The sequence below is a fragment of the Vulpes vulpes genome, chromosome 4 (assembly GCF_048418805.1).
Source record: "Vulpes vulpes isolate BD-2025 chromosome 4, VulVul3, whole genome shotgun sequence".
In the NCBI taxonomy this organism is placed as follows: domain Eukaryota; kingdom Metazoa; phylum Chordata; class Mammalia; order Carnivora; family Canidae; genus Vulpes; species Vulpes vulpes.
This window is the reverse complement of record NC_132783.1, coordinates 98,661,087-98,687,043: the sequence shown is the minus strand read 5'-3', so window position 1 is coordinate 98,687,043 and position 25,957 is coordinate 98,661,087. Positions and strand designations below refer to the sequence as shown.

The window sequence follows — 25,957 nt, the reverse complement described above, 5'->3', positions numbered from 1 at the left end:
ATCCCTTCTTACTCAACCTCAGCAGCCTGGCCTGTGTGATTTACAAAGCCCAGACTCCCCAGGCCTGGGTTCCCATCAGGCTCAGTGTCATCAGGGCCAGAAGTGCTGGATTTCCTCACTTCCTCTAAGTCAGTACAGAGACGAACTAGTGGAAGTGGGGGCTGTGGGGTGGGGTATACGACAACCAGGGTGCTTGGGGTGGAGGTGGGCAGATGGCTGGGCCGTGGAATCTCCCAAATTCCCAAGAGCCTGAAGGTGAAGCTAACACACCTCACATTTTCCTAGCCAGGAATGGAGGTGAAGAAGTGCAGTGACCTGCCTGAGGTCACAATCTCTATAAAGTTCAGAATGAGGGCTGCGATTCAGGCTACCTCTAACCCTGATGGCCTTGCTACACCAGGCAATCATGCCTCCACCCCATCTGTCTGTAGGCAGATGCATGCTCATTCTCCTGTTTTTGAGAGCCCACCAGGAGGCTGTGGAGTTCAGGAGTTCAGATGGCCTTGATTCACCTCTGTTTTTGTTTCCAACTAGCTATGTGGTCTTGAGAAAGTGGTTTAAACTTTCTGTGACTCAGCTTCCTCTCTGTAAAAAACAGGAATCACAAAAGTATCAACATCAGAATTGGGGTGATGATTACATGAGAATGTACATGCAGAGTGCCTTGCACGGTGCCTGCGTGAGGTAAAAGCTATCATCATCATCATCATCATTACTAGAAGTCAAGCACAGGGACATAAAGCTGAGGGAGACCTGGTCTCTGCTCACTACCTCTGTAGATGCTCTTCCCACAGCCCACCCACCTGTCCCTACTCCCCCATCCCCAGGGCCCTGCCTCTTTCTCTGTCTTCTCCAGGGCCCATGGGGGTCAGAGGGACTGCCTCTGCATGGCCTGGGAATACAGGCCTCGCTCACCTGAGCCTGGGACACACATTTCCTAGCTGTCAGATGAGTCAGGGCCCTGTCCCCTCCCTATGAGTGTCTGGAGGGAAGGAACTACCACCTCCCACCCCCACCCCCACCCCCAGGCCTCAGCCTCAGCCTCAGTGGAGGGGAGCTCTGTGTCTGGCCCAAATTCAGGGCTGCCACAGTGCCAGGGCTTCACCTACCCTGGGCTTTCCTCCTCTGCCAAGAATTGAAGACTGTTCCAGAGCCCTAGGTCAGTCTGACCTTGCCAGGAGGTACCATGGTGACCCCTGTCTTCTGAGGATTACTCTGTCTTGAGGCCTCTGGAAGCTACTTTTCCTTAATTTAGACTACTTCCAGGAGACAAAAAAGTAAAGCCCTTTGGCAGAGGCTAAGAATTCCTCTTGGACAACCACCTCCCCACCCCTCGTACTTGAGAAGTGCTACCTTTCCCTCCTGTCTCATGGCCACAACTGACTGCTCAGGGTGGGCCCATCAGCTTCTCTCAGGAAGCTGGAATCAGACCAGATGTCAGCTCCAGCCAGAGCCACCTCCACACTTTGTGACAGACATCTGGCATGCAGAAAAGGACAAATGAAGGAGAGGCACAGAGAGGAGAGGCAGGGAAGAGCCCTGCTTGGCTCCTGCCAGCACTCCAGTTCCTGCTTCCAGGGACTGCCTGCCCACCCATGGCTTCTGCGATGCATGACAGGGACCTGGGCCTTCCAGTTAATTCCCCTTTTGGTGTGAAGAGGGTTTTTACACAACTCAAAGAATTCTATGATACAGAGAAGAAAGTTCAGCCACTATCTTAGGTAAAAAGAAAAGGCTAAAAAAAAAAATTGTAATCTCAATCTCAAAAAAGTTATACATACTGTATATAAATATATGTGTGTGCACGTACCTACATAATATCTGGTAGCTATGTTGTATTAAGTCTTTGTGAACACTGATTTAGCAAAGACTGAGCCACTGTTCCTGGGGGAAATACACGGTTAGGGTCCTGCAAGCCTCTGATCACAACATTTTCATTAACCGACCAATACATAGCTTGGCTGTTTTTGTTTAAAGAAACCTTATTTGATGTATATTGTAAATGCATTAACAATGAACTCCGGGGGCAGCCCCGGTGGCTCAGTGGTTTAGCACCTCCTGCAGCCCAAGGCCTCATCCTGGGGACCTGGGATCGAGTCCCACGTTGGGCTCCCTGCAGGGAGCCTGCTTCTCCCTCTGTCTGTGTCTCTGCCTCTCTCTCTCTCTCTCTCCCCCTGTGTCTCATGAATAAATAAATAAAATAAAAAACAAAACAAAACAAAAACAATGGACTCCAGGGCAGAAACACTGTAACTCACGCCTAAATGAAGCTTCTCTAACACACGTGTCTGCCCCATGAAGACACATCACAGCCCTTCTGAGCTTAGGAACGCCAGACAGCATGTCAGCACTCTGTATCAGGTCATTTCAAACAGTTTGTCTACGAATGAAGATTTAAGGGATCCCTGGGTGGCGCAGTGGTTTGGCACCTGCCTTTGGCCCAGGGTGCGATCCTGGAGACCCAGGATCGAATCCCACATCAGGCTCCCGGTGCATGGAGCCTGCTTCTCCCTCTGCCTGTGTCTCTGCCTCTCTCTCTCTCTCTCTGTGACTAACATAAATAAAAATTTAAAAAAAAAAAAAAAAAAAAAAGATTTAAATCAGAACAAAGCTTAGAGGTCTTTGAAACATGCCAGGAGCTGGGTCGGGGGAAAGCTAAGTGGTGCGCCTGAAACAGGCCAAGCGCCTCCGTAGCCCCCAGGAGCCCTAGTAAGCTGACATCCCTGTCTCTGCATACCCACTGGCCAGATCTCTGCCCAGGGCTGCAGCTCTTGGAAAGGCCCCAGCACTCCATCCGCATGCCGTATGCTGTCCCCAGTGCAGCAGGATATGAGACAGCTGCCGCCCCACCTCACGAGTGCTCTGATTTCATACATTCTCATCATATGAACTAAAAAACACAAGAAGGTGTTTCTGCCCCATGAATAAAATCTCTGAGCGCAGGGGGGAATGTCCTCCAATACCACTTCGCTTTGCAAATCTATTTAGTGGGGTTTCTAGGATTAGCAAAGAACCCAGCTGATACCATTTAGAAGGGCTGGGGCTGTTGCTGTAGTCGCGACAAAGTGATTACATTCTGGTCTGGGTGGCAATGGCCAGAACTTTAATTTTTGGGGAACAATTGCAGGTGTAGGTGGGGAAAGGTCTGGTCCAAGGGCCTTCCAAAGTGACATTCTTTCCTAAGATCACTGTGTCTCAAGGGACGCGGGAACCCGGGGTACACGAGCTGCTGGCAGCTGATACAGGATCTCGGCACTCAACTGCAGAGAATCCCAGAGAGACAGTTAGTCTCTGCCATTCCCTTCCCTCCAGGAGCCTGGCAATAGTGGCTTCGTAACACTCTCTCCGACATTTGTTGGTCTCTCTTCCTAGAGGGGACTGAAGACATCAGGGCAGGCTGCATGGCCAGGGAGAACGTGAACACACCGACTTCCCTTTTCCTTTCTATTTAGTTTCCCTCTAGTTCTAGCAAGTGCTACTGGTTTTCCACTTATGGGAGACAGCAAAAGCTTCACCTTTAAAAATAATTTAAGAAAAACAGTGGAGTCAATTCGAAGAAGAATACAGAGTTAATACGTAGCACCAGGGGTTTGTGGCTATGTCAGACGCTTCGACGGTGCCCGCGGGAGGATGGAGAATGAGAGCAGTGCTGTTTTAATGGAATCCTGAGCCCATTCTCACTCTATCTGCACTTGTGGTTCGCAGGCCAATGGGCCTACAACATTTCTCAAGTGGGAAGCCTTCTCCTGGCTCTGCAGTGCTGGTGGGCTGTCTGGAATGACCTGGGAGATGGAAGAAAGTATCTCTAGAGAGGGCACGAGTGGGGCAGAGGGGGCTAAGGCTGTTTTCCCACAGAGGCTATGAGAAAGGTGTGTCGGCAAAACAGACATTTGTGGTCCATTAGCAATGTCTGCCACAGGCACGGGGATCGGAGGATGTACATATGCAGCATCCCTAATCTGGATCAACCCCTCCATTTACAAATGGGGATACGGATGGGCCAAGAGGTACAGCGACCTGCCAAGGGTTACACTCTCAGCCATGGGCTCCTTCCACTTCCACAGCCATGTCCGCATTTCTATGCAAGATCCTTGGGCCCCCTGGGCCTCCCACACAATGGCTTGTCCAGAGAACTTTAGAACTGATTAAGCCAGTGGTTGGATTGGCCTGTAAGAAGCCACTGGGATCCTGGTGAGGTAGCTGGGTCTCTGGGCTCTCCATCCTGGTTTCCACTAGGCAGCACCAGTTTAGGCTCTTCTATATATGGAGGAGGGTGTAATCCAGCAGCTTGCAGGCCCAGCTGCCAGAATTTGGGGGTCCATACTGCTACCCGGCAACCATCCATGCAGGTTCTGACAGGGCCTGGGCTCTTCCATCACCCACAGCCCTCCTTTGCCTGCTTCAGGATGACAGGAGGGGCTTCCAGTACTTGAAAATATTTGAAAACCCTGTTACAGGCCATCCCTTATTTTATAGTTGGAGTTATGAGGTCAGAGAGGGGAGGGGAGTTGCCCAAGCCACACAGAGAACAGACAGGACAATTGGAACCACACCCGGGGCTCCTCCTGGGAGGTGCTGAGGATGCTGGAGCTCTGCTCCAAAATGCTGTTTCTCAGAGTTGAGGGGCAGCAGAACCCTTTTTAGATGGAGGGAGGAAAAACTGTCTCTCACGCAGCACAATGAGGAGCTCTGGCTTCTACTTGCAGGCCACATATTTGTGTGGCGAGGCCTGAGCCCAGGGTAACGGAAGCTGTCCTATGTGGCAACCTGAACTACAAAAGCAGCACATGCAGCCTTGAAATCAAGCAGCGGCATTAGTTTCCAGAACCAAGTGAACCCACTTCCAGCAGAGAAGGCTCCTGGGAATATGCCTAAGGGCACCGGAGAGATGACAGATCCTGGTTTAAGAAACCAACTTTAAAGGATGGGTGTGACTCCCTCTTCCATACTAATTGGGTCTCTGGGTTGGCAGATCCCAGGCACAGCCTGGTAAGGACGGGCTGGGCTCCAGATCCATCATTCTGGTGATATGCCGCCCTGGCCTAAAGTGGAGGAGCCCAGTGTGAGGGGGGTGGGAGAGAATGAGAGGAGGGTGGAGGAGAGAGGGAGAGAGGGAGAGAGGGAGAGAGCAGAGGCAGTTGGATGGGCTCCGAGGACTTAACTAATGGGAAACATGATTCTGCTGCTCCCCTGGAGACCACGAGTTCCCTCTGGTTCTGATCTGTCGGCTCTCCACAGCTGTCTGCCCAACATCTGGCCTATGTAGGTCAACACTCCCAACCTCTTTTTTGGAATTGCAACAGCCTGCAGTTTGTCTGATTGCCCAACACCCCAGAGCAGCATCGTCCGCCGGAAGGGCTGAAGACTGTGTATTTATCTTTTCAGAGTAAGTACATTAAGTCTATTCCTAGAGAAATGCTGCCAAGTGTGGCGATGCCCTAGAGACCCAGGAGGCGATCACTGAGTGTTACGGTAGGCTGGGACCAAGAGGAGTGGGGGGGCCCAAGACAAGATCACTGACCACATACGGGACGGTGCTGGTGTGCATCGGTGCTAAGTGCTTTGCAAACACAGTGTGCAGTCCTCAGGAACTGCCTGCCAGGAGGGTAGAGCCACCCTCAGGGCTGAGGAGGAAACCTAGGCCCAGAGCACTGACATCGCACACCTGAGGTCACACAGCTGGGAAGAGCAGCTGACATCAGATAGAATCCCAGCCCCTTCAGCCTCTGAGGTCCTGTCTCCTCCAAAGGCCAGCCCTCAGGTGTCCTGGCCCCAGGCCAGAACTTTTCTGTCCTCATCATCAGGAATCACCAAGCCCAGGCTTCACGGCAAGTGACACATGGGGAGCAATCGTCTGCCAGTTTTTCATTTTTTCCTAATTTTTTCAATTAAATGAATGCTTGGAATGGGGCCCAAATACAAGTGCTGGTGGTGCTGGCTGTGGGTAAGATGTTCTGGTTTAGGGTTGGGTACCCACCGTTCCTCATCCGTAGGGTACACAGTGAATGTGCAGGGGGAGCTGAGGGTCTGTCTCCCTGTGGGCAGAGGGGTGCCAGGCTGGGAGGCGGGAGAGCGGAGTGCTCTCTCCAGTCAACATCTAATTGTGTCTCTCTTCTCTGTTTCAAACACTTCAGCTTGTTCATCCACTCTTGCATTCAGCAAATACAGAGTGCCTACTGGGTACCAGGCTCCCTTCCAAGGGCTGTGGCTGTGGCCATGAAAAAGACAGAAGCCCCCGCCCTTCTGGAGCTTTCAGCCTTGTCAAGGAAGGCGACAATAGCATGGTGTGGGGTTTAGGGGGCCTCCTCCCATGCTGACCCAGCCAGGCTCTCCCTTGCCTCCTGGCCCTGCACATGCCATGGCCTTTGGCAGAACATCTCTCCCTTTGTTTGTCTAGCACCTCTTTAGTTCTCAGATGGCAGCTGAGGAAGCCTCTGGAGACCCTAAATCTGGCTCTGGTCCCATTCTCTGGGTTCCCACAACCACTGGGGCTGCCCTCTCTCAGTACACATGCCTCTGAGCATGCTGGTCTGTCCCCTTCTCTCCCCTGGGAGTCCTGGAGGGGCAGGGGTCACCTCTGTCTGGTGCACCATGGTCCTGTCAGTGCCTGGTGACATGTGGCTCTTGGGAAATACCTGGTAAAAGACAAAAAGGCACATGGACAGACAGGTAAGCAGGCAACGAGACAAAAAGCCAACACAGGGCCACACAGTCATAAATCAAGGTGACCTCACTCAAGGCTCTCTGTGTCTGGAGAGTAACAATGCTCTCGAAGTGGCTGAATGGACAGCTCAACTGCCAAGGGTACTGGAAACAGAACCAGCTTTGTGACAGAGGAGAATGCAGGCATGGGGCCCGATCCCAGAAGAGAAGTCCACATCTCACCCCTAGGCTTCTCAGAACAGGCAACAGAGAAAAAGAGAACACCAGAGATGCAAGTTCAAGTGCAAGTGGAAGCATCTGCCACTGAATTCAAGAGTCAGGTCAGCCTGAGGGAGGGGATGATGGAATTGTTCTGTATCCTGACTGTGGTGGTGGTCACAAGAAACCACACATGCATAAAAACTCAGAATGTTATACCAAGAAGGGAATTTTACTGCACACAAGTAAAAATTAAAAATAAACACACACACACACACACACCCCAATCACTCCTTAATGTTATTAAAAACAGACAGGCACTGGCTTTAGACTACTCTATAGCTTGAAGCTGCTGCATGATTTTGTAAATCAATGCATGGCTCCGGGCCTCCATTTTCTCATCTGTAAAATGGAGAGAACAGTATCTACTTTCAAAGGTTGGCTAAGGATCACAGGAACTAATGCACGACAGGCGCCTGACACATGGCCTGACCATATGCAGCTTCCAGTGCTGTCACGGATAACCCCATTATAGAGATGAGGCACTGGCGGCTCAGACAGTCTGTCTCTCCTGGGCCAACTCAAATCTTTCGAGGTAAGCTATGTTAAAAGGAAAAGGCAGGAATGTTATGCTTTAAAACCCAATCAGCTGTCCCCTACTTGTGCGCCCACACACAGAGCTGCCCACCCTGGGAGCCTGTCTTCCTGTCACTGCCAGAGTCTTATCCAGATGGTGGGCAGCAGAATCCACTTCCAGGCTGGCCCGGCCACCTCAATTCTTCTACACTGAGACAAGGAACTGGTGGAAACACTCGCCGGCCTGGGTGTGCAGCTCCAGCCTGGGCCTCTGGCTGCCAACACACGTCCTCGCACACATCTGGCCCAAAGCAGCATGGGGAACTTTCCAATGGCAAGCAGAGGTGCTGGCAGCTGGAGCCTAGGCTTGCTGAAACCAACCTGAAGGCTGGCTTTCTAGGAAAGCCTCCAGGGCAGGCACTTAGGGCTTGTGGGGATCTCCCTGGCTGCCAGGCGTCAGAGGAGCCCAGAGGCCATACAGGAAACAGAGCTGAGAGATTTCAAGTTGGGGCCTCTCCTGTGTTAACAGGGCCGCCTAGAGAGAACTGGGCAGTCCAACGTGAGCACCCACTCTGTGTGAGGTATACAGACAGGAGGGGTAAAGCTGCCCAAGTAATGAAAAATAATCAAAATTATTATTTTGATTGGGCTGATCAGCGATGTGCCAAGTACTTCATTTATGTTATGTTATGAGATCTGGACTTGGAAGGGGTACCTGGCTTACCCAAGGTCACAGAATCATCATGTAACAGAGCCAAGATCTAAACCCTAGCTGCGTGACGTGGTGGGAAAAGACCAGTGCACATGGTTAGATAGTTCTCAGCTCTTACCTAAAGGGTCCAGCACAGTGCTTGGCACATAGGGGGTTCTCAATAGAGAAGACATTAGTAGAATCTTCTCATGGCCACACACCCCCTAAGAAGTACTCTGTAGCCACTGTAGGGGCACAGGGGAGAAAAAGGGCCCATTCTGCAGAGGGCGCTTAGAGGCTTTCCAGATGAAAAAAACAATTGCACTGGATCTTAAGGATGAGTAGGAGTTTTCTGAATGAGGACCAACACCGAATCTTACTAAATCTCCAACACTCTGCTCTCAGGAAATCCTACGGAATGAATCCCATCATTCACCCATTTCATGGCAGAGAAAACTGACATTCAAAGACGTTAGGTCACTGGCCCAAACCCATGTAGCTAGTTAAGGAGGATGCCAATTTTTTTTTTTTTTTTTGGATTTTAATGTATGATGGATGCCAAAATTTGAACTCAGTTTTATTTTACTTCAGAATGCCCATTCCTACCCAAGATGACCACGTGAAAGATGAGCATGTGGACCATAAGCGACTGTGTTCACTTCCCCTGGCTCCTAAGAACAGCAGAGCCGAGAATCCTGCCTCTACCACTTACCAGCCAAGTGACTGACTTCAGTCAGTAACTGTTGTGATAAGTAAATGCAGCCATACATGGGAAGCCAAAGACAATGCTGTGAGCAGTAGGAGCTCTTATCGTAGAGATTAAATGAGCTCATAAACCAGTGTATGACCCCAATCATGCTTACCATCCCTGACAGGTTCTCAAACCTGGTTGCACAGTACACTTGGGGGTGCTTGTTAAAACTTCAGAGTTTAACCCAAGCCAGCCCCTCCCACTGCCTGGGTTCAAACTGTGGCCCTGTGACTTCCTAGCTGCATGGGCCTGGGCAAGTCCTATCTCAGCCTGCTTCTCCATCTGTAAAAGGGGAGTAATAGCGGTGCCTACCTCATGGGGTGACAGTAAGGATCAAGTGATTCAATGTATGCAAAGCTCTAGCTAGGCACAGCACCAGGCACATAGTAGCTACTCAATAAAAATGGTTTTTGTTACATTTCCCCCAGTCTAGAGTCAGTGGGTACAAAGACGATGAAATGTGTGCAGAGGCCTGGCTATTCCTGATCCTACCAGGCAGAGATCGGAAGACCCCCCAAATCTGGACCTTCTAAAAACAAGGTCAAATGGACTTGGAACTTCTAAGACGGGAAGGAGCTCAGAAGAGAAGGAGGTGGGAGCCAGGGTGGCTGGAAAGGTATAGGAGAGAGGCCAGAGCAAGGAGTCTAGCAGCCAGCTCTCCTCCTGGGTCCTCCCTTCCCCACTGGCTCATGCTGCCTCCTCACTGGCTATCTCCTCTACCACATAGCCCCAGCTCATTTTGGGCCACCTCATTTTGGATGACAGCGGCTGTTCTCACAAGGTCCTCCTGTCCCTCTGCTCCCCCCAAAAGAGAGATTTCTAAAACACAGCATCTGACTAGATTCCCTTCCTCCTTAGAATCTCTCAGTGGTTCCCTCTTAATGAAAAACAGTAAAACAACACTGATTCACATTTAATGAGCACTTCCTTACTTCCAGCCATGCTACTGGGCTTTGTTCCTTTATGGGGCAGGACTTACTGTCACCCCCATTTTATAGACGGGGTAACTGAGTCTAAAGAAGCCGATGGCCTTGTTCAATTTAGACCAACACAATCACCAGCCTGAGTTTCTGCAATGGCTCCCTGCCTGGTCTTCTGCCTCTAGTGGCCATTTGGCTCTGTCTGTTTGGGGCTGTAGACAAGGGCTGGACCAGGGGACTCCAGGCCCAGGTCCAGAGTCTGGATACCAGGACCTGGATTGAACAAGTGAACAGGAAGGCTTGGGAAGAACACTCCCAAAGTCTGGAAAGATAACTGACACCAAACCTTCCTGTCACCCTCTAGGCCCCCAACCAAAGCCAAAGACACTGCAGCAGAATACCATAGGAGCTGACTGCCTAAACTAGGGCCAGAAATGTGGGGTTCCACTGGCAGCCTCTCAGGGAGTCTCAGTCTACAGCTCCCAGCTGCTGGGCCAGGGGCCCCAGGGAATGCTGGGAGCTCTCCCAGCCCCACAGTGAGGCCCCACACCACACAGAACAGGCAGCCCAGCCTCAAGACAGCAACAGTGCCAACCACACAGATTCTGAGCTGGACTGATGTGGGTTCTAATCCTGGCTCTAACACTTCCTTGAACAAGGAGCCTCAATTTTCCCCCCTGTAAAACAGGGATGCTAATAGTATTTCCTGTCTCTCAGGGCTGTTGAAGGGGATAATGGGATGTCAGTAAGATGCCTGGTCTAGAGATGGACATCAAAACCCCTTCCACATAGGAGACTGGGTTCCTTAGACCCCAATCAAAACCAGATCATTAGGGTGAACCAAGTTTAACTGTTATTTGTACGGGTAACAAATTGACAAATTTCATGTGGTTCAACCTAATAGCATCCCAGAGGCCTGGAGGAGTCCTTCTGTTTCCAGTGGACTAGACTAAGAATCACGATTACTTTATTATGTGTCATGTACTGGGATGACTCCTCCATTTATAGATGAAGAAGATACAGAGGTTCTGAGAGGTTAAGTAACCCACCCAAAATTGCATAACTAGAAAGTGACACAACCACAATTCACTTCCAGGTCTGGCTGCCTCCAAAGCGTGTGCTTCAACAACTATGACACAATGCTCAGTCTGGTGCCAACAAGAGGTCATCACGAGGAATCTGCCTTAGCTGAACGATGTCAGTGGCTATCACCCTAGAATCACGGGATCTTGGGATAGAGAGGGCCTACCTAGGCAGTCATGGTTTCATTCAAGGAACACACTTGGCATCTGTTCTGAGTCAGGCCCTGGACTATGAGGGATTCAGGCCTGGTGGGAGAGAAGACAAGTCAACAGAGGACTAGCCCAGTGTATGGGCACCGCAATGGGGTTGGGAAACTGGGAGGCCCCACATCAAAGTTGAGTGCCCTGGTTCGGTGACAGGTAGAAAGGGATGAACCAGTCCAGGATGCTCCCCGAACAACGGCCTCTACCCTTAAGCCCAGCCTCATCTTGTCCTACTGGGCTTGGGGATATGGAGGAGAAAAGAACAAGATGAGAATGTGGCCCCTCAGACCGAGGATGGCCACCTATTAGACGTGTCATAAGGCAAGAGGGATTCCTACACCAGAAGTAGGGTGGCTGCAGAAGTGGGTTCCAAGCTTCGTATACCCAAGGAGCCTCTATTCCTGCAAAAAGTGTATGTGATTCTGAATGGTCAGGTTCAGGGAGTATCCTTGGCCATCCCTGTGTCCACGTCCTGCTGGGCTCACCTGGCAGAGAGTATTCTGCCCAGCCTCAATTGGAGTCCCTATGTAGACATTTTCTGCCAGCTTCTCGTGCTTCACACACAAGTCCCTGAGATAGGACAAAAGAAAACAAGAGACTCAGGCTCTCCTCCTTCTCCCTCCCTCCTGGAAGCTTTCCTGTCTCCACTATACTACACTGTCCTCTCCCCTCTAGAGAAACATGAGATAATACACAAAAATATAATGCAATATAAAACAATAAACTTCCTCACAGCAGCCAACAGTCTAGATGTAATTCCTAGGAGGCTGCCTTGTACTGCTGCTCCCATTCTGCAGTGGAGCGAATAAAGCATAGGGAGGCCAAGTAACTGTTCTGTCTGGCTGGTAAAAAGTAGTCTTAAAACTGTCCACATTTCACCACCAGAAGCCATGTTTTGGGCACACGGTTTTCCTAGACTCTTTCCTATACATTGAAGTACTTTTTGAAATTAAGATCTCATTGTATACATTAAGTTGTCTTTTTCACTTGCATTATATGGTGAGCATTTCCCATTTCATGAAAAACTCTTTGAACAAACCATCTCTAAAGGACCCTCCACAGCCCACCGCAGGTCACAGATCATTTATCTAATCATACCTCCAATGAAAAACATCAAGGTTCTTTTCAATATTGTTTTAATTACCATACTGCTGAATATCCAAATGTATAAATATTTTGGGAAGATTGCTTTAAATTTCATGGGGCGCACCCTGAGCTAGTCCATTTTGAGCATCCTTCTCTATGTGTGGTCATGCCAGACCACCTGAGTCATATCATTTGAGTTGCTTATCATGGCAAGTAGGGTTGAGAGGGATGATGATAAAGATAATACTAGTGGGTAACTATCCAGCACTTTCATGTGCTAGGCACTTCTCTAAACCCTTTATGTGACACAACCCATGGTAGGTACTATCCTTCCTCTCATTTTTACAGATTAAGAAACTGAGGTGTACAGAAGCTAAGATGCTCACTCAAGGTCATGCCCCTGGTAACAGCAGAGCCAGGTCAAACCCATGCCATCTGGCTTCCAAACCCAAGGTTGGAAACTTCTACCCAGAAGTCTTTCTTTCTTTTTTTGGTGCCACAGACCTCTTGACAACCTCATGAAACCTATGGACCACTTCTCAGAATGATTTAAAATTAATAAAATAAAGCATGCAGGATTCTAAATGAAACATTATACTGAATTATAATAAAAATGTTTCAGAAACGAAATGGTGAATATAAGTATCCCTTTATTAATACAATTATGAAATCTAGCGGTAGGTTGAGTAGCATCACAGTTCTGAACTAGTAAATGATCTACTTACTACTAGCAGATGATAAATGAGCTTTGGGATCCATGCCATAGCTGTAAGGTGATATAAAAATAGAGCAGAATTTCTTTTTTTAAAAAATTTTAATTTAAATTCAATTTAGTTAACATACAGTGTATTATTAGTTTCTGGGGTGGAATGTACTGATTCATCAGTTGCATACAACATGCAGTGCTCATTCCATCAAGTGCCCTCTTTAATGCCCATCACCCAGTGACCCCATCCCCCCAACCCCCGCAACAGAGGGGAATTTCTATTGGTGACAAAGTCTCAGGTATTATGAATATCACTAAGGGTTGTTGCCCTCATTCACAATGGAAGGCAATGCTAAATTACAGTCAGCGGTTGATGAAAATAAAGCTGAACTTTTCCCCTTCCAAGTTCAGGGCCCTCTGAACTCTACCCATGTTGAGAACTCCTCTACTAGTTTGCATTCCCTCTCCAGAGCATACCTCTCTGTCCCAGTGAGGAAGGGGCAGCCCAGGTCTCAGACCCCTACCTGTTCCCAGAGCCCCACGCCAGGCCTCATTATGGCCCTATTGCTGTGACGCCTTCCAAACAGATGGTGATCTCCACAGGGACAAAAGCTGCCTGGCTATCTTAGCCTCTCTCCAGCTTGGGGCCAGGCTTGGCCTGGGGCAGACAGTAAACCCACATCTGTGCAACGGACTGCCAGCCAAGGGTGGCCCGAAGCCAAAGGCTGCTGATTCACACCTTGGCCGGGGAGGAGGAAACGGTGACGCCGCTGCGTGGGTTTCTGGCTTTCTTTGCCAATGCAGTGGCCAAGGGGTCCATGCAATTCTGCTTAATTAAGCAGACTAGAAAATATTATCCTTATGTGCCTTATGACCACGGTTTCCTTTACCCCCAGGGAGATAGCTTCTATAAGCTTCTAGTCAATGAGAGGCAGAGAAGTGGGTGTGATTGTGGGCAAATTAGTCCACCTTTCCAAGCCTCGGTTTCCCTACTTGCAAAATGGGCTAATAACAGGACCCACATAGCAGACATTGATTGCTTCCACCTGCTCTTTCTTCCAGCAACAGTACCCTGGATCTCCAGTGACTATCTCTCCCACTACATGCAACCTAGGGGGACTACCTATCCCAATACCTGGCACTTGCCGGGCCAAAGGATGGTAGGGGGATCTGGCTGCACCAATCAGACTCTCTCTTCCTAGAACTGAACTCTTGAGGGACCCAAGGACGGAGGGATGGAGCAGCTGCTCACCTTTGGTGATGCTCTGATGCCTCCTGGCAGCTCCTCTGCCCTGGCTCCAGCTGGCCAAGTCATTTCCCCACCCCTATTCTGCCCAGAGTCAGCTTTCCATATGTTCCCTGTGGCTTAAATTAGCGAGGGTCATTTCTGTCATTTGCATCTCACAGAGGTGCTGAGCAGATTCAGGGATCCAAAGTATGGAAAGCCTTGAGCACATAAGAAGCATTCAGATAAATTATACCCATTCTAGAAGAGTCATAGTAAATTATTATTAAGCTTTGAGAACAAGATAGGTCTGGAGTTACTTAATCCTTCCCAAACTTCAGAACTCCTACTGGCTCTCCCAGTCCCCTCCTTCTCTCTTACCTCTCCTGCCCCAGCTTCATCTTTGTCTGCACGCAGCCCTTCTGTGGACAGGCGCTCTCTCCCTCCAGCCTCCCACACTTTGTCTGTGCTCCACCCCCCTCTGTTTTCCTGTGGAAGGCCCGCCAGCGGGAGGGCCCCAGGTACTAGCTCTCCAACTACTCCAAGACTTCTCTTGGACACCTCTGGGCCCCAGCCCCGGCCCCTGTGCACGGAAGCTGTGACCTTCCTGAGGGTAGGGTCCATACTTTCTATTCTGTGGCTGTCAGCCCACTCCGGAGCTCCTGGCCCCCACACATCAGGCTTCATTTCCATCACTCAAACCACTCCTGCTTCTTTCAAACATACCACATATTGGGGTTTCCACTTCTTTGCCCTCCTGTTCTCGGCCTGAAATTCCCTTCCCTCTCCACTTGCAGCATCCCTCCTCAGTTTTGTGATCAGCTTTGGCTCACCTCCACCGCATGCTGACCTTATCCAAGTCCAACTTCCCCAGAACCCAAGTGCACAGGCTTCTGCTTATTCCCCAAGTTCCAGGCTAGCTCTGAAACACCCTGCCTGTGTCTCTCAGGACACTGACCTCCTTTGAAGGCTGAATTCCTGGTTTGTGTATCTGCAGATCATCCCTGTGCTTCCAAGTGCCTGGCCCCTGGAGGGATTTGTATTTGTTCAGGGAATTCTCAGGAAACGTTGTCACTATTACAAAGTCCAAAGGTTTCTTGGTTGTGGTTGTTGTTGTTGTTGAAAGTGGTGGTTCTGGTAGAATTGCCAAAGTACAGGATGCCCAGTGAAATTTGAATTTCAGATAAGCAATGAATAATTTCAGAGTTATGTCTCAAATATCACATGTTTATCTGAAATTCAAATTTAACTGGGTGTCCTGTTAAATTTGGTAAATCTGGCAACCCTAAGCCCTGGGATGGTCTGAAATAGGCCTGCAGAAGCAGGTGGTAGAGCTCTGCCCACCTGCACACAAGATGCACCACCAGTCCCTTCTCCCTTCAGTACCTGAAGATGGTCCTGGGCGTGGGCTCCCTGCCCACCTGTAGGCTTGCATCTGAGCCAGCAAGCCCAGGAGGAAAACACTCTGCAGTTTGGAGAAGAGGGTGGAGGAATGACAGGCATATGATAAAGCTGGGCCCTGTGGGCTCCCAGGAGAGCCCCAGAGGAGTGAGCCACACCAGCCCCTGCCCATGACGCACTGTGAGACACTGGGCTTCCCGGGTCTATTACATCAGGCAGCTCCCATGTCAGGCGGGGGCAGCGAAGCCAGTTCCACCCAGCGTCTGGCTAAGCCTGCCTACCAGCGCTCCAGGGAAGGGACCGCAGGGTCCCAGTTTCTGGGCCTTACCCCAAGCTGGGAAGCTCCAAGGACAACTGTCCCAGCAGCACTGTCCTCAGGCATTCTGCACACAAGCTCATTTAATTTGCAAAGCCACCAAAGCCACCCACTTCCCAGAGGAGAAGGGTCAGTGCCAAGAGCAAGTGAATGACAGAATCAGCCTAGAACCCAGCGCAGAAGCCACATTCACAACCCTCCAGACACACGGCCTTCTTAATAAGCCTCGTCTTCTCTCCTTCAGCCAGGGATGGTTGCCTATGACTCACTGCTTGCACCCACCATGCTGACAGGATCACTTGGCTAGTGGCTCTCTCCTTCTTGCAGCTACAGTGACCCACAGCTGGCCTTCATCTCCAAAGGGAAGGAAAAAAATGGAGTCACACAAAACAAGACTGTTCCCCATGCCGCAGCCCTTTCTCCCAGGAAAAAAGCACACACCACTTGCCATCAGGATATGAGTGTTCTAGATGTTCACAAGTACAATGAATGGTCTGGTCCTTTAGTACTTTTCTGGCAGTGTGATGACTAACTGTACTTGGAGCTGACCTTGTGCACCTCTGGGTGGGCTAAGGTGAATGTATAAACACCCAGGGAGCGGGGTGTGGGGCCTAACTCTAATCTGGATGACCTTTCTCGTGTCCTATGGCCTCAGTGCAGGCCACAGGACTCAGGCCTGCAATTCTTTCCAACCCTCCTCAGCTGCAGGCATTGTGGGAAGAAGACCTGGACCTGCTGAGCAAGCAGCATTTTAACTAGAAAAGCATCTGCCCAGGCCTTCCCTCGAGGTATTTTAAACTCATTTCTTTCCATTTCTTGGGCTCTCACACTGGAAAGCTGCATCCAGAGACCTCCCTCTACAGCAGGAGTGGGGGAAGTCTTTGAGGCCAGCGCCTACATCGGAAGGACAGGCTCTCCGAGGAGCTGGAGAATCCCACTGCTTCGGGACAGGATGGGGCAGCAGGATGTGGGAACCTGGCTGGAGCCACCCACAGCTTGGCACTGCTTCTTTCTTTAAAATGAGCATTTGCTGTTTTTTTATTTTCACTAAAAACAGGAATATGTGTTCACTGCAGAACATTTGGAAAACAGAAAGCACAGACGAGAAAAAAAAAAAGGAAAAGAAAAGTGACATATTTTATCAGCTATCTTTCTATGCTTATACAGACGCATATTTTCATCCTTCATTTGTAATCAGGTGGGAATCAGCCTGAGCATGTTGTTTTGCAACCAGCTTTTACTATTTAATATTCCCATGACAGAAGATAGAATCAATTTTTACCATCTTGATGGTATCCTCGCATGTGGATATAGTGCATTTTATTTATCTTGTTCTCCACTGATGGGAGTTTAAGTGGTTACTGACTTTTTACTACCATAAACGATACTATGTTTGTATGTTCCTAATACAGCTCATGGTGAAGGAGCCCTTACTTTATGATAGGTCCATTTAATCCTCCCATCAGTCCTATGAAATGGGAACTGTTACTATTCCCATTTTATAGAGGTGCAGAGAGTGTAAGTCATTTGTCTGAAGTCACATTGCCGGTAGGTGACAGACCAGGGATTTGAACCCAGACTGTCTGGTATACTTTCTCTGCTCACCAGAAGCATGGAATAACAAAGATTTAAAGTCTGAACTAAAGTAACATGTAAGTGATCTGAAGATATGATAGCTCCACCTGCCTTGATCTTGACACAGCTGCAGGAGCCCAGAGTGTAAGAAGCAGGCTGATATCTCCTGCATCCAAGGGCCAGAGGGATCAAAATGGTACAAGGCAACTGATAAAGTCCACTGTTTTTCACTCAAAGAAAGCAACAGTCATTAAAACAAACAAACAAACAAAACCCACCTTACCCGAGGGGCCTTAATGCCTACCTAGTGCACTACTCTATGACAGGGTGCATGAGAAGAACCCACTGGCAGATAGATAGGAAGGCTCAGCCTTGCTCGAGGGCCTATGCCAGCAGCTGCAGGGTGTCCAGCCTGGAGCTGGCACCCTATAAGTGCCTCCTGAATCAAAGAGCATGGAGAACACATAGCATGGCCTCACAGCAGCAGGTAGGAAAGAGGCATAGATTTGGATCATGGCTATTATTATTGCCAATATTATTTTTCAAGACTACTACCATTGATGAAGGGCCTTTTCTACATGATGCACGAGGCTGAGTATCGGGTGACCTGAATTAACCTTCACCATTGCCCTACACTTATAGATAAGTACTGTTGCACCCTTCTCCCTTTTTATCAACCCTCAGGTGGTTCATCTACAAGGTCACCCAGCTCAGAAGTGCTTGAGGAGGACTCAGAGCCAGGTCTTTTCATCATGAAAGAAATGTGCTAGTAGCTGGCATTTATCCCTCTGGCAGAAGGCACGGAGTACAGATCGAGTGTATACATTATCTAAAAAGCACACAACAGTCTGAGAAGACACGACTCATTCTACAGATGCTGAAACTAAGACTGGGGGTTGAGTCAGCCAAGGCCATGTTTATCCCTAATGCCCAAGTTTGTTGCCCTGTCCTGTGTGTTTCTGCAAAAGAAGGGGTGCAAGGTAACTGGTAGCTGGAAAGAGAATGCAGCTAATCTGGGTAGCAAGTTCACACTTTGTTCCAGACCACTGAGCTCGCCAGCCAGAGGCTTCCCATAGACTGATATGAGCATGCTGGTAATACCTGATAAGGGTGTGATCTACCTTGCAAAACTCAACGGCTCAGAATAGCGACCCCTGGGGCTTAGTGGAAGGAGGTTTCAAGGCTGGTGGCACAGGGTCTATCACCCCATCACTCCGGGGGCACAATCAACTCAGAGCTTCCCGGGGTGAGAATGATGAGGGCTGGAGGCTGCCTGTGCTGCATCCTTCTAGGCTGAGGGAGCAGTGAGATGAGTAAAGGGCCAGGACGGGGAAACTAGGATCCAGAAGGTAGGTGATACACCTGAGGCTGCTTGGTGCAGGGGTGGAATCACAGGGCTGCCACCTCTCCCAGACCATGTATGCATCTGGCTCCATCCCTATGCCACCACTCCTTGCTGTGTGACCTCAGGTACAAGCCTTCCTCTCTCTGAGCCTCCAATCTTAAGGGAAGAGTGGAAGAGCTAAGGTAACTGGCTAAAGCATTAGGATCTTGCCTGTGTAAAGCATTAGGATCTTGCCTGGCTAAAGCATTAGGATCTTGCCTGTGTAAAATCGTACCAATTACTAGAAGACAAATAACTCAATATACTGAGAAAGGAGCAAAAGATAAAACAGGCAATTCACAGAAGAGGAAATGTTAATGGCCCATGGAGGTAGGAAAAGATGCTCAACCTGGCCAGTGAGCCGGGAGATGCGAACACCACCAAGAGATCCTACTCTGCACCCAGCAGATTGGCCAAAACGAAAAGTCCGACTATTCAGGATGTTAGCAAGGACACACAGCAAAGGGATGCACAGACACTGCTCCATGGCCTATAAATGTAAAGGGGACAACGCACGAACCCCTAGACCCAGCAACCCCATCATAGGTACATGTGCAGGAAGCAGCTGCATGGGTCTGTAGCGCTGAGGACACCCTGAAAGTCCCCAACAGAAACTAGGATAAATAGTAGTATATATAAATGGAATATTAAATAGCACTTAAAATGAACTGGGGCCACATGTATCAGCATAGATCTCAAAAGGATAATGTCTTTATATAGTTTTAAAACACGCAATACATGATTTGGGGCAGTGCTAAAAAGGTAAAAACATTAAAAAGTGTGTAGGGCTGGGGTGGGATGGGGATTGACTGCAGACAAGTCCCAGGGATCTCTCTGGGGGTGATACAAAGGTTACACAATTGGAATGTAGTGGTGGTCATACAGCTCTATAAATTCACGAAAACAGAGATGTCTGGGTGACTCAGTGATTGAGCATCTGCCTTTGGCTCAGGTCATGATCCCGAGGTCCTGGGATCGAGTCCCACGCCTGCTTCTCCCTCTGCCTATGTCTCTGCCTCTGTCTCTCATGAATAAATAAAATAAAAATCTTAAAAAAAAAATTCACTAAAACAATCAGCAAACCATACACTTAACAGGAGTGAATTTTATGGCATGTACATTATACCTCAATAAAGCTGTTGGAAGAAAAAAAAGCCTATCTAGTAGATCTAATAACCTATTTTTTTTTTAAAAAAGATTTATTTATTTATTCATTCAGAGAGAGCGAAGGGAGAGGCAGAGACACAGGCAGAGGGAGAAGCAGGCTCCATGCAGGGAGCCCGATGTGGGACTTGATCCTAGGTCTCCAGGATCACACCCCGGGCTGCAGGTGGTGCTAAACTGCTGCGCCACCGGGGCTGCCCCTAATAACCTATTTTTGAAAATGCATGGGAATGATAAACACCAAATGCAGGACACTGGTTCATTTTGGGGTGGGGGGAGAGTTAGGGAGGATACACAGGGGCTTTGCATCTGCCATGTTTTATTTCTAAAAAACAAAAAATAATGATCTGAAACATGGCAAAATGTGAACACCTGACAGAGCTGGATGGTGGATAGTTATTTGATTTTATGTATTTGTATACCTGAAGTAGTGTATTAATATAGTAAAAAAAGACTTATTTTAAAGGACTGTTGTGCCAACTAAATTATACAGAGAGCTTAATCCAGTGCCTGGCCCACAACAACTGATCAAATTTCAGCCATTATGATTACTGCTGCTGTAACTACTACTACCATCTTGCTCCTCCTAATGTCGAAAGATCTCAAGACAGAGCAAGCCAGCATCTCTTGGCTCCTGCAGCCAGGGACTCTCTTCTAAATCCAAGGCTTCTGTATATCCCACTCCAGTACAGGAAATGGGGTGATCCTGCAAAACCTACAGAGAGCAAGCACTTCCTTCTCTCTTCAAGCCAGAAGATAACCCAGCCAGGGAGGGTCTCCCCAGGCCATCACACTTGAAAGCCCCCTTTCCATTCATTCAGAAAGCCCTGGGCTCTGGGAAAGGAAAGGTGCTAGCATAAAAGGGGAACAGCTCCCTGAGCCTTCAATCTTCTTGCCTCTGATAGAAGGAGGCGGCTCCAGGGGAGCCTCTCCAAATCATATTATCATCTACAATAACCCTTACCCAACTGTTGGGATCTCGGAGGTCCTGGGAATGTTTAACCCTGCCTTCTTCAGACCTGGCCTGTGCCTCTGCCCTTGGGCCCACTGACGATGTCTATGCCCACAGGTGAAGGAGGGTGGGCTGGCATGGAGAAGCAACCCTGATCATGGAGAAGATATCATTTCAGGGGGAACAGGTGACTCAGCCCTGAGCTCAGGTGCAGTTCTCCATGACATCTATAGTACCTGTGACCTGTTCCTTCTAAGGCAGCTGAGTGATGAACAGGCGGTAGCCAAGGTAGCTGCAAATGGGGAGGGGGTAGTGGAAAACTAGGGGGCATGGTTAACAGAATTCTCCTGTCATGGATCTGTATATTCTTACTCAGTGGTTCCGGCACCGGGCATGGGGTGGAGGGTAGAGATGTGTGATTTTGCTGCTGGGGGACATGTCTGGAGATAATTTTGGTTGTCACAATTCAGGAGGGGGATGCTACTGGCACCTAGTGGGTAGAAGCCAGAGATGTTGCTAAACATTCTACAATGCTCAGGACAGCCCCGCATAGCAAAGAATGATCTGGCTCAGAATGTCAACAGTGTTGAGGCTGAGAAATTCTGCCCCAGAGGGAAGGAACAACATTTACAACTTGAAGATTATAAAAGATGGAGTTCAGAGAGATATATCAACCTGCCTAACGTCACACAGCAGGAAATGGCAGAGCTCAGGACTGTCTCACTCCCCTTGCCATGCTTTCTCTCCGGGGTGGCTGGGCCAGGTTCAGAGGAAGGGATGTCAATTGGGATGGAAGTCTAGGCACACACCAACAGTGACCTCCATTTCTTCCAGAGTGGTGGGCTGGATATGTCTCGAGAACAAGAGAAGGAGGCACTGGCAGCTTCTAGTGGGTTCAGGTCCTCTGCCATCATGGCATGAAATCTGCCCCGTTCATATGGATGCCTCAGGCTTCAGTTCAACCCATCGCCCCTCTTCATCTGATGAAACCAAACGGCTGGATACAAGGGAGAAAGCCCCCATGAGTCACAAGGATAACTAAACCCACATGCAGAAAAACAAGTTTTTGGTGAAATCTCTCCACATGGGACTTTGGCACATTCCCAATCCAAGTGACATGGAAGCCATGGAGCAGAGAGGCAGGCTCTAACAGCTAAGGCACAACAACAGCCCTGGTGTCATGTGGTCCCTCCTTCTTCTTGAAAATTTGTTTCAAGGGGCCCCTAAAAAGTGATGGAAAGCTAAGCAAGATGCCCCTTAAAGCTGCAGAACCTTCAAACAGCTGGCAGGGATGAATCTGACTAAGCAGAGAATGAAAAGCCACAGGGTGATCACAAATGATGTCAGACTTCCTGGTTCTTAAGGGGACTTTGCTTAAGGAAACTATGAAGGTATGGGATCTAGGAAGTGGCAGGGTCTAGTGGAACCCCACTTTTTGGGGTCCAAAAGACTTGGTTTGACATCTTTGCTCTGCCGGGACTGTGATCCCAGGCATAGGACCTCACTTTCCTCAGCCTCGGTTTCCTCATCTGTCAAATGGGCTCAAGAACCTCAGTCTCATACGTGTGTCTTGGGAACGGGCAGGAGAGAGTTAGTGGATGATGATGCCCAGTTTGTGGTGGCTGTATCTATTCTGGTTCTGCCCACTCACAGATTGGGTGGGAGGAGGCATGGAGAATTTTAGACTCATCTTGTTGCCATGTTGGTGAAAACTGTCTTCATACCAAAAAGGCAACTCAGTTACACACTCAACAAGCTCAAACAAGAAACCAAGATTTGGCAGCATTTGAAACAGTTAACAACAAAAAAAGACAATTTAGCTCTGCTGTGGAATCAAGGGAAACTTCACTCTATTTAAAGATGCCACAGGTCCAGGAAATAGCTTCCCACCGCCTGGCTAAGGGCTGAATAACTGGCTGTGCAGCCAATAACAATACGGACTCACACAGCACACCCTTTCTCGTGGAGAGTGCAGAGTGGATTCCGGTTATCTCCTTTCAGGTTTTATAGGCTATTCACCGAGGGCATGTAGATCTGCTTTATAAGAATGAGGCTCATAAGAAAATAGATCCAGAGGAGACTTGCAGGGAGGCCAAGGAGCTGAATTTAGCCAGCCAACGCCCTTTGCTATTCATTGTTCTACACTTCTTTGTTAGGATTTTTTCCCTCCCTCTTGCTCTTTTTTTCCTTCCTGGTTAACTTCTCTGCAGCTAGGCGCTGCCACTGCCCCCTTCTCACCACCAGAGACACCATAGTCCCCTTCCCTCCAGTAAGGAGGCCTCCCCAAGGCCTCACCTGGGCCCAACATCCCACAGACCCATTATCCCTCCACCCAAAATCTCTAAGGTGATCCCAGGGCCCCCTGAACCCAGGTTCAGGTCCTAAACTGCTGCAGAATCCACTTCCCAAGTGGGGGTTACCGCCCCCCTGGAACACGTTCCAGAGGCACGGAAGGCCTGAATGCAGCTCCCATGTTCTAGAACCTGCAGCTTCTTTGAGCCTCAGCCTTCCCATCTGCAAAATGAGGGTACTGGCCCATTTTCTCAAGTCCTCACCAGCTCTAAACAAGATTCTCATTTTACAGAGGGAGGTACCAGGAGAAAACTTTCCTACATTTTTAAACAGAAGTTATTGGAGCAAGAGGGCAGGGACTTTTTTTTTTTTTTTTTTTAATCTTTTCACGGTGCCGGCACTCAAAGGATCCATTCTCTGAGATCGCTCAGGCTGGATGCTCCAAAAGGACGACGCCAAACTCGGCGATCCCTCGAGGGGCTACCTGTGGCTAGGCGCCGCGGGCCTGGGTGCCTCTGGGCAGGAGCAAGGGGCGGGTGGCGGAGAACAGCAGCTTCTCTCGCTCTCTCTGCCCCCCTCCCCCTCTTTCCGTCTCACTGTCCCCTACACTGGCTGGGGCCAGACTTTTCCACAGATGGGCAGGAGGAGTGGGGGCACAGGGGGACACGGAGAGGAGGAGAGCAGCTGCCAAGGGACGAGCGTGGGGGGGCCGAGGCGGGAGGACGCGAAGGAGCGGAGGAGAACCGGGCAAAAGAGAGGAGGGGGAGGGGAGGAGCTGGAGAGACCCGGGCGCGCCGCAGCGGGGCGAGGGGGGGGGGGGAGGGGAGGGGGAGGGGGGGGGGAGGGGAGGGGGCAGGCGGGCCGCGAAGTTTCCGGAGCCGGGGGGCTCCCGGCCGGGCCGGGCGGGGCGCGGGCTGGCGGGGGCGTGGGGCCGCGCGGCACTCACATAATGCTTGTTGGGCACCCGCCGCTTCTGCACGTCCAGCACCTTCACCTCCACGATGCTGCGCCGCGGCGGCATGGCCGTCGTCCGCGGGGCCCGGCGCGGGGCGGGGCGGGGCGGGGCGGGGGCGGCCGCCGCGGGCCGGGAGCGGGGGCCGAGCGCTATCCGGAGCCCCGCGCGGGCGAGCACCGACCGAGCACGAGCCGCCGCCGCCGCCGCCCTGCGCTCCGCTCCGCGCGCCCTCGGCCCGGCCCGCCGCCCCCGCCCCCGGCCCGCCCCCGGCCCGCCCCCCGCGCCGCCGCCCCGCCCCCCTTAAAGGGCCCGGCCCGGCTCCCGCCCCGGCGGCCGCCCCGGGGGGCCCGCGTCCGGCCGCGCCGCGCCTTTGTCCCCGCGCCCCGCCCCGGCGGCCCGGGCCAGCCCCTGACCCACCGGCACACTCGCCCCCGCACTCGCCGGCTCGGGAGCCGGATCTGAATCCCGGGGTCAGATTCCGACTCTCCCGCAGTCTATTCCGTGGCCCGGGGCAAGTCGCTTTAACCTCTCCGGCCTCAGTTGCTTCATCTGTGAAATGGGCCTGGAAAGCCTGCCTGCCGGGTGAAGATGCGTGGGAAGCCGTTGGCACTGTCTGGCCGCCGTATAGATGCTGGCAGTTTTAAACTCAGACCCCAGCCTTGGGGATTCAGGGAGTAGCGAGAGGCCAGCAGCTTCCTTTCCTAGGTGTACAGTCTGAGAGATGGGGAGAGAGGGAGACAGAAGTCGCAACAAAGGCAAGTCCAATATAATCGACGTCGCCGAACCGCGTAATAGGGCGGTGGATACGAGCGTGGGGCAAATGGGTGCTTGGTAACAGAGCCATTGATTCCCAAATATGGGCCAAGTACTCCTTTGCACGTGCAGTGCCTTCTGCTTTTCTGAAATGTTCCCTGTGAATCCTCAAGACAACTCTGGGAGGAACCGGTGGTTGGCCCATGCTACAGAGGAGGTGACTGAGAGCAAACTCCAGACTCACAGAACTGGTGGAAAGAACCCATCACTGTCTGGCTCTCGGCATATTTTGCAAGCTAAGGTGGCTGGGGCTGCTCCACGTTTCTTCATCTAGTGCCTCCTTGTCCTGGCTTGGCTGGGAGTAGTTTTCAGGTGTTGGCTGAACAAACATCTGAACGAATGTACGCATCCATCCTGGGATAGAAGCCTGGCCCATGCTGTCACTCTAGTAAGTGGGGGCTTTTTCCAACAAACTGCATAGCTCCCCTGTAGGCCTGAAAGAGCCCTGAGCTCCTTCCCACCCTGGGGGCAAGGTCACCCTTTGAATGATGGTAGGGGTCATCCAGGGAAGGATGCTTCCCAGCAGCCCTGGCCAAATCCCTGGATAGTTTAGTGCAGATTCACTTTGGATCCACCCTACCATTTGTCTCTCCAACTTCCTTCCTTTTTTTAAAAAAAAAGATTTTTTAAAAAGATTTTATTTATTTATTCACGATATATATATATACATATATACATATATATATATATATATAGAGAGAGAGAGAGAGAGAGAGGCAGAGATACAGGCAGAGGGTGAAGCAGGCTCCATGCCAGGAGCCTGACGCGGGACTCGATCTCGGGACTCCAGGATCGCGCCCTGGGCCAAAGGCAGGCGCCAAACTGCTGAGGCACCCAGGGATACCCTCCAACTTCCTTCCTTCTCTAACCACCTTGCCCTGGCCCCAGAGGATGGCCTGTGCTGATTTCACCCATGGGCTCCTTGTACTCAGCTTCCTGGTGGGCTTGGCCAATGGGAGGCCCTGGCAGGAGATTGAGCAGAAGAAAAGAGAGGTCTGGGTAT

The 25,957-nt window shown here is 50.4% G+C and overlaps 1 protein-coding gene across 2 annotated transcripts in view; it reads right to left on the bottom strand.

Annotated features, from left to right (window-relative positions):
* The window catches only part of SH3PXD2B (SH3 and PX domains 2B), a 102,055-nt gene extending 77,723 nt beyond the window's left edge, over positions 1-24,332 (bottom strand). Inside the window, exon 1 of one of the 2 annotated variants that reach the window (XM_072756588.1) lies at positions 24,133-24,332. In XM_072756588.1, coding sequence (XP_072612689.1) covers positions 24,133-24,207 — 75 coding nt within the window. In that variant the 5' untranslated portion in view covers positions 24,208-24,332. The remainder of the gene's footprint in view (positions 1-24,132) is intronic. The other variant, XM_072756587.1, reaches the window with a different exon arrangement.
* Between the last annotated feature and the right edge of the window lie 1,625 nt (positions 24,333-25,957).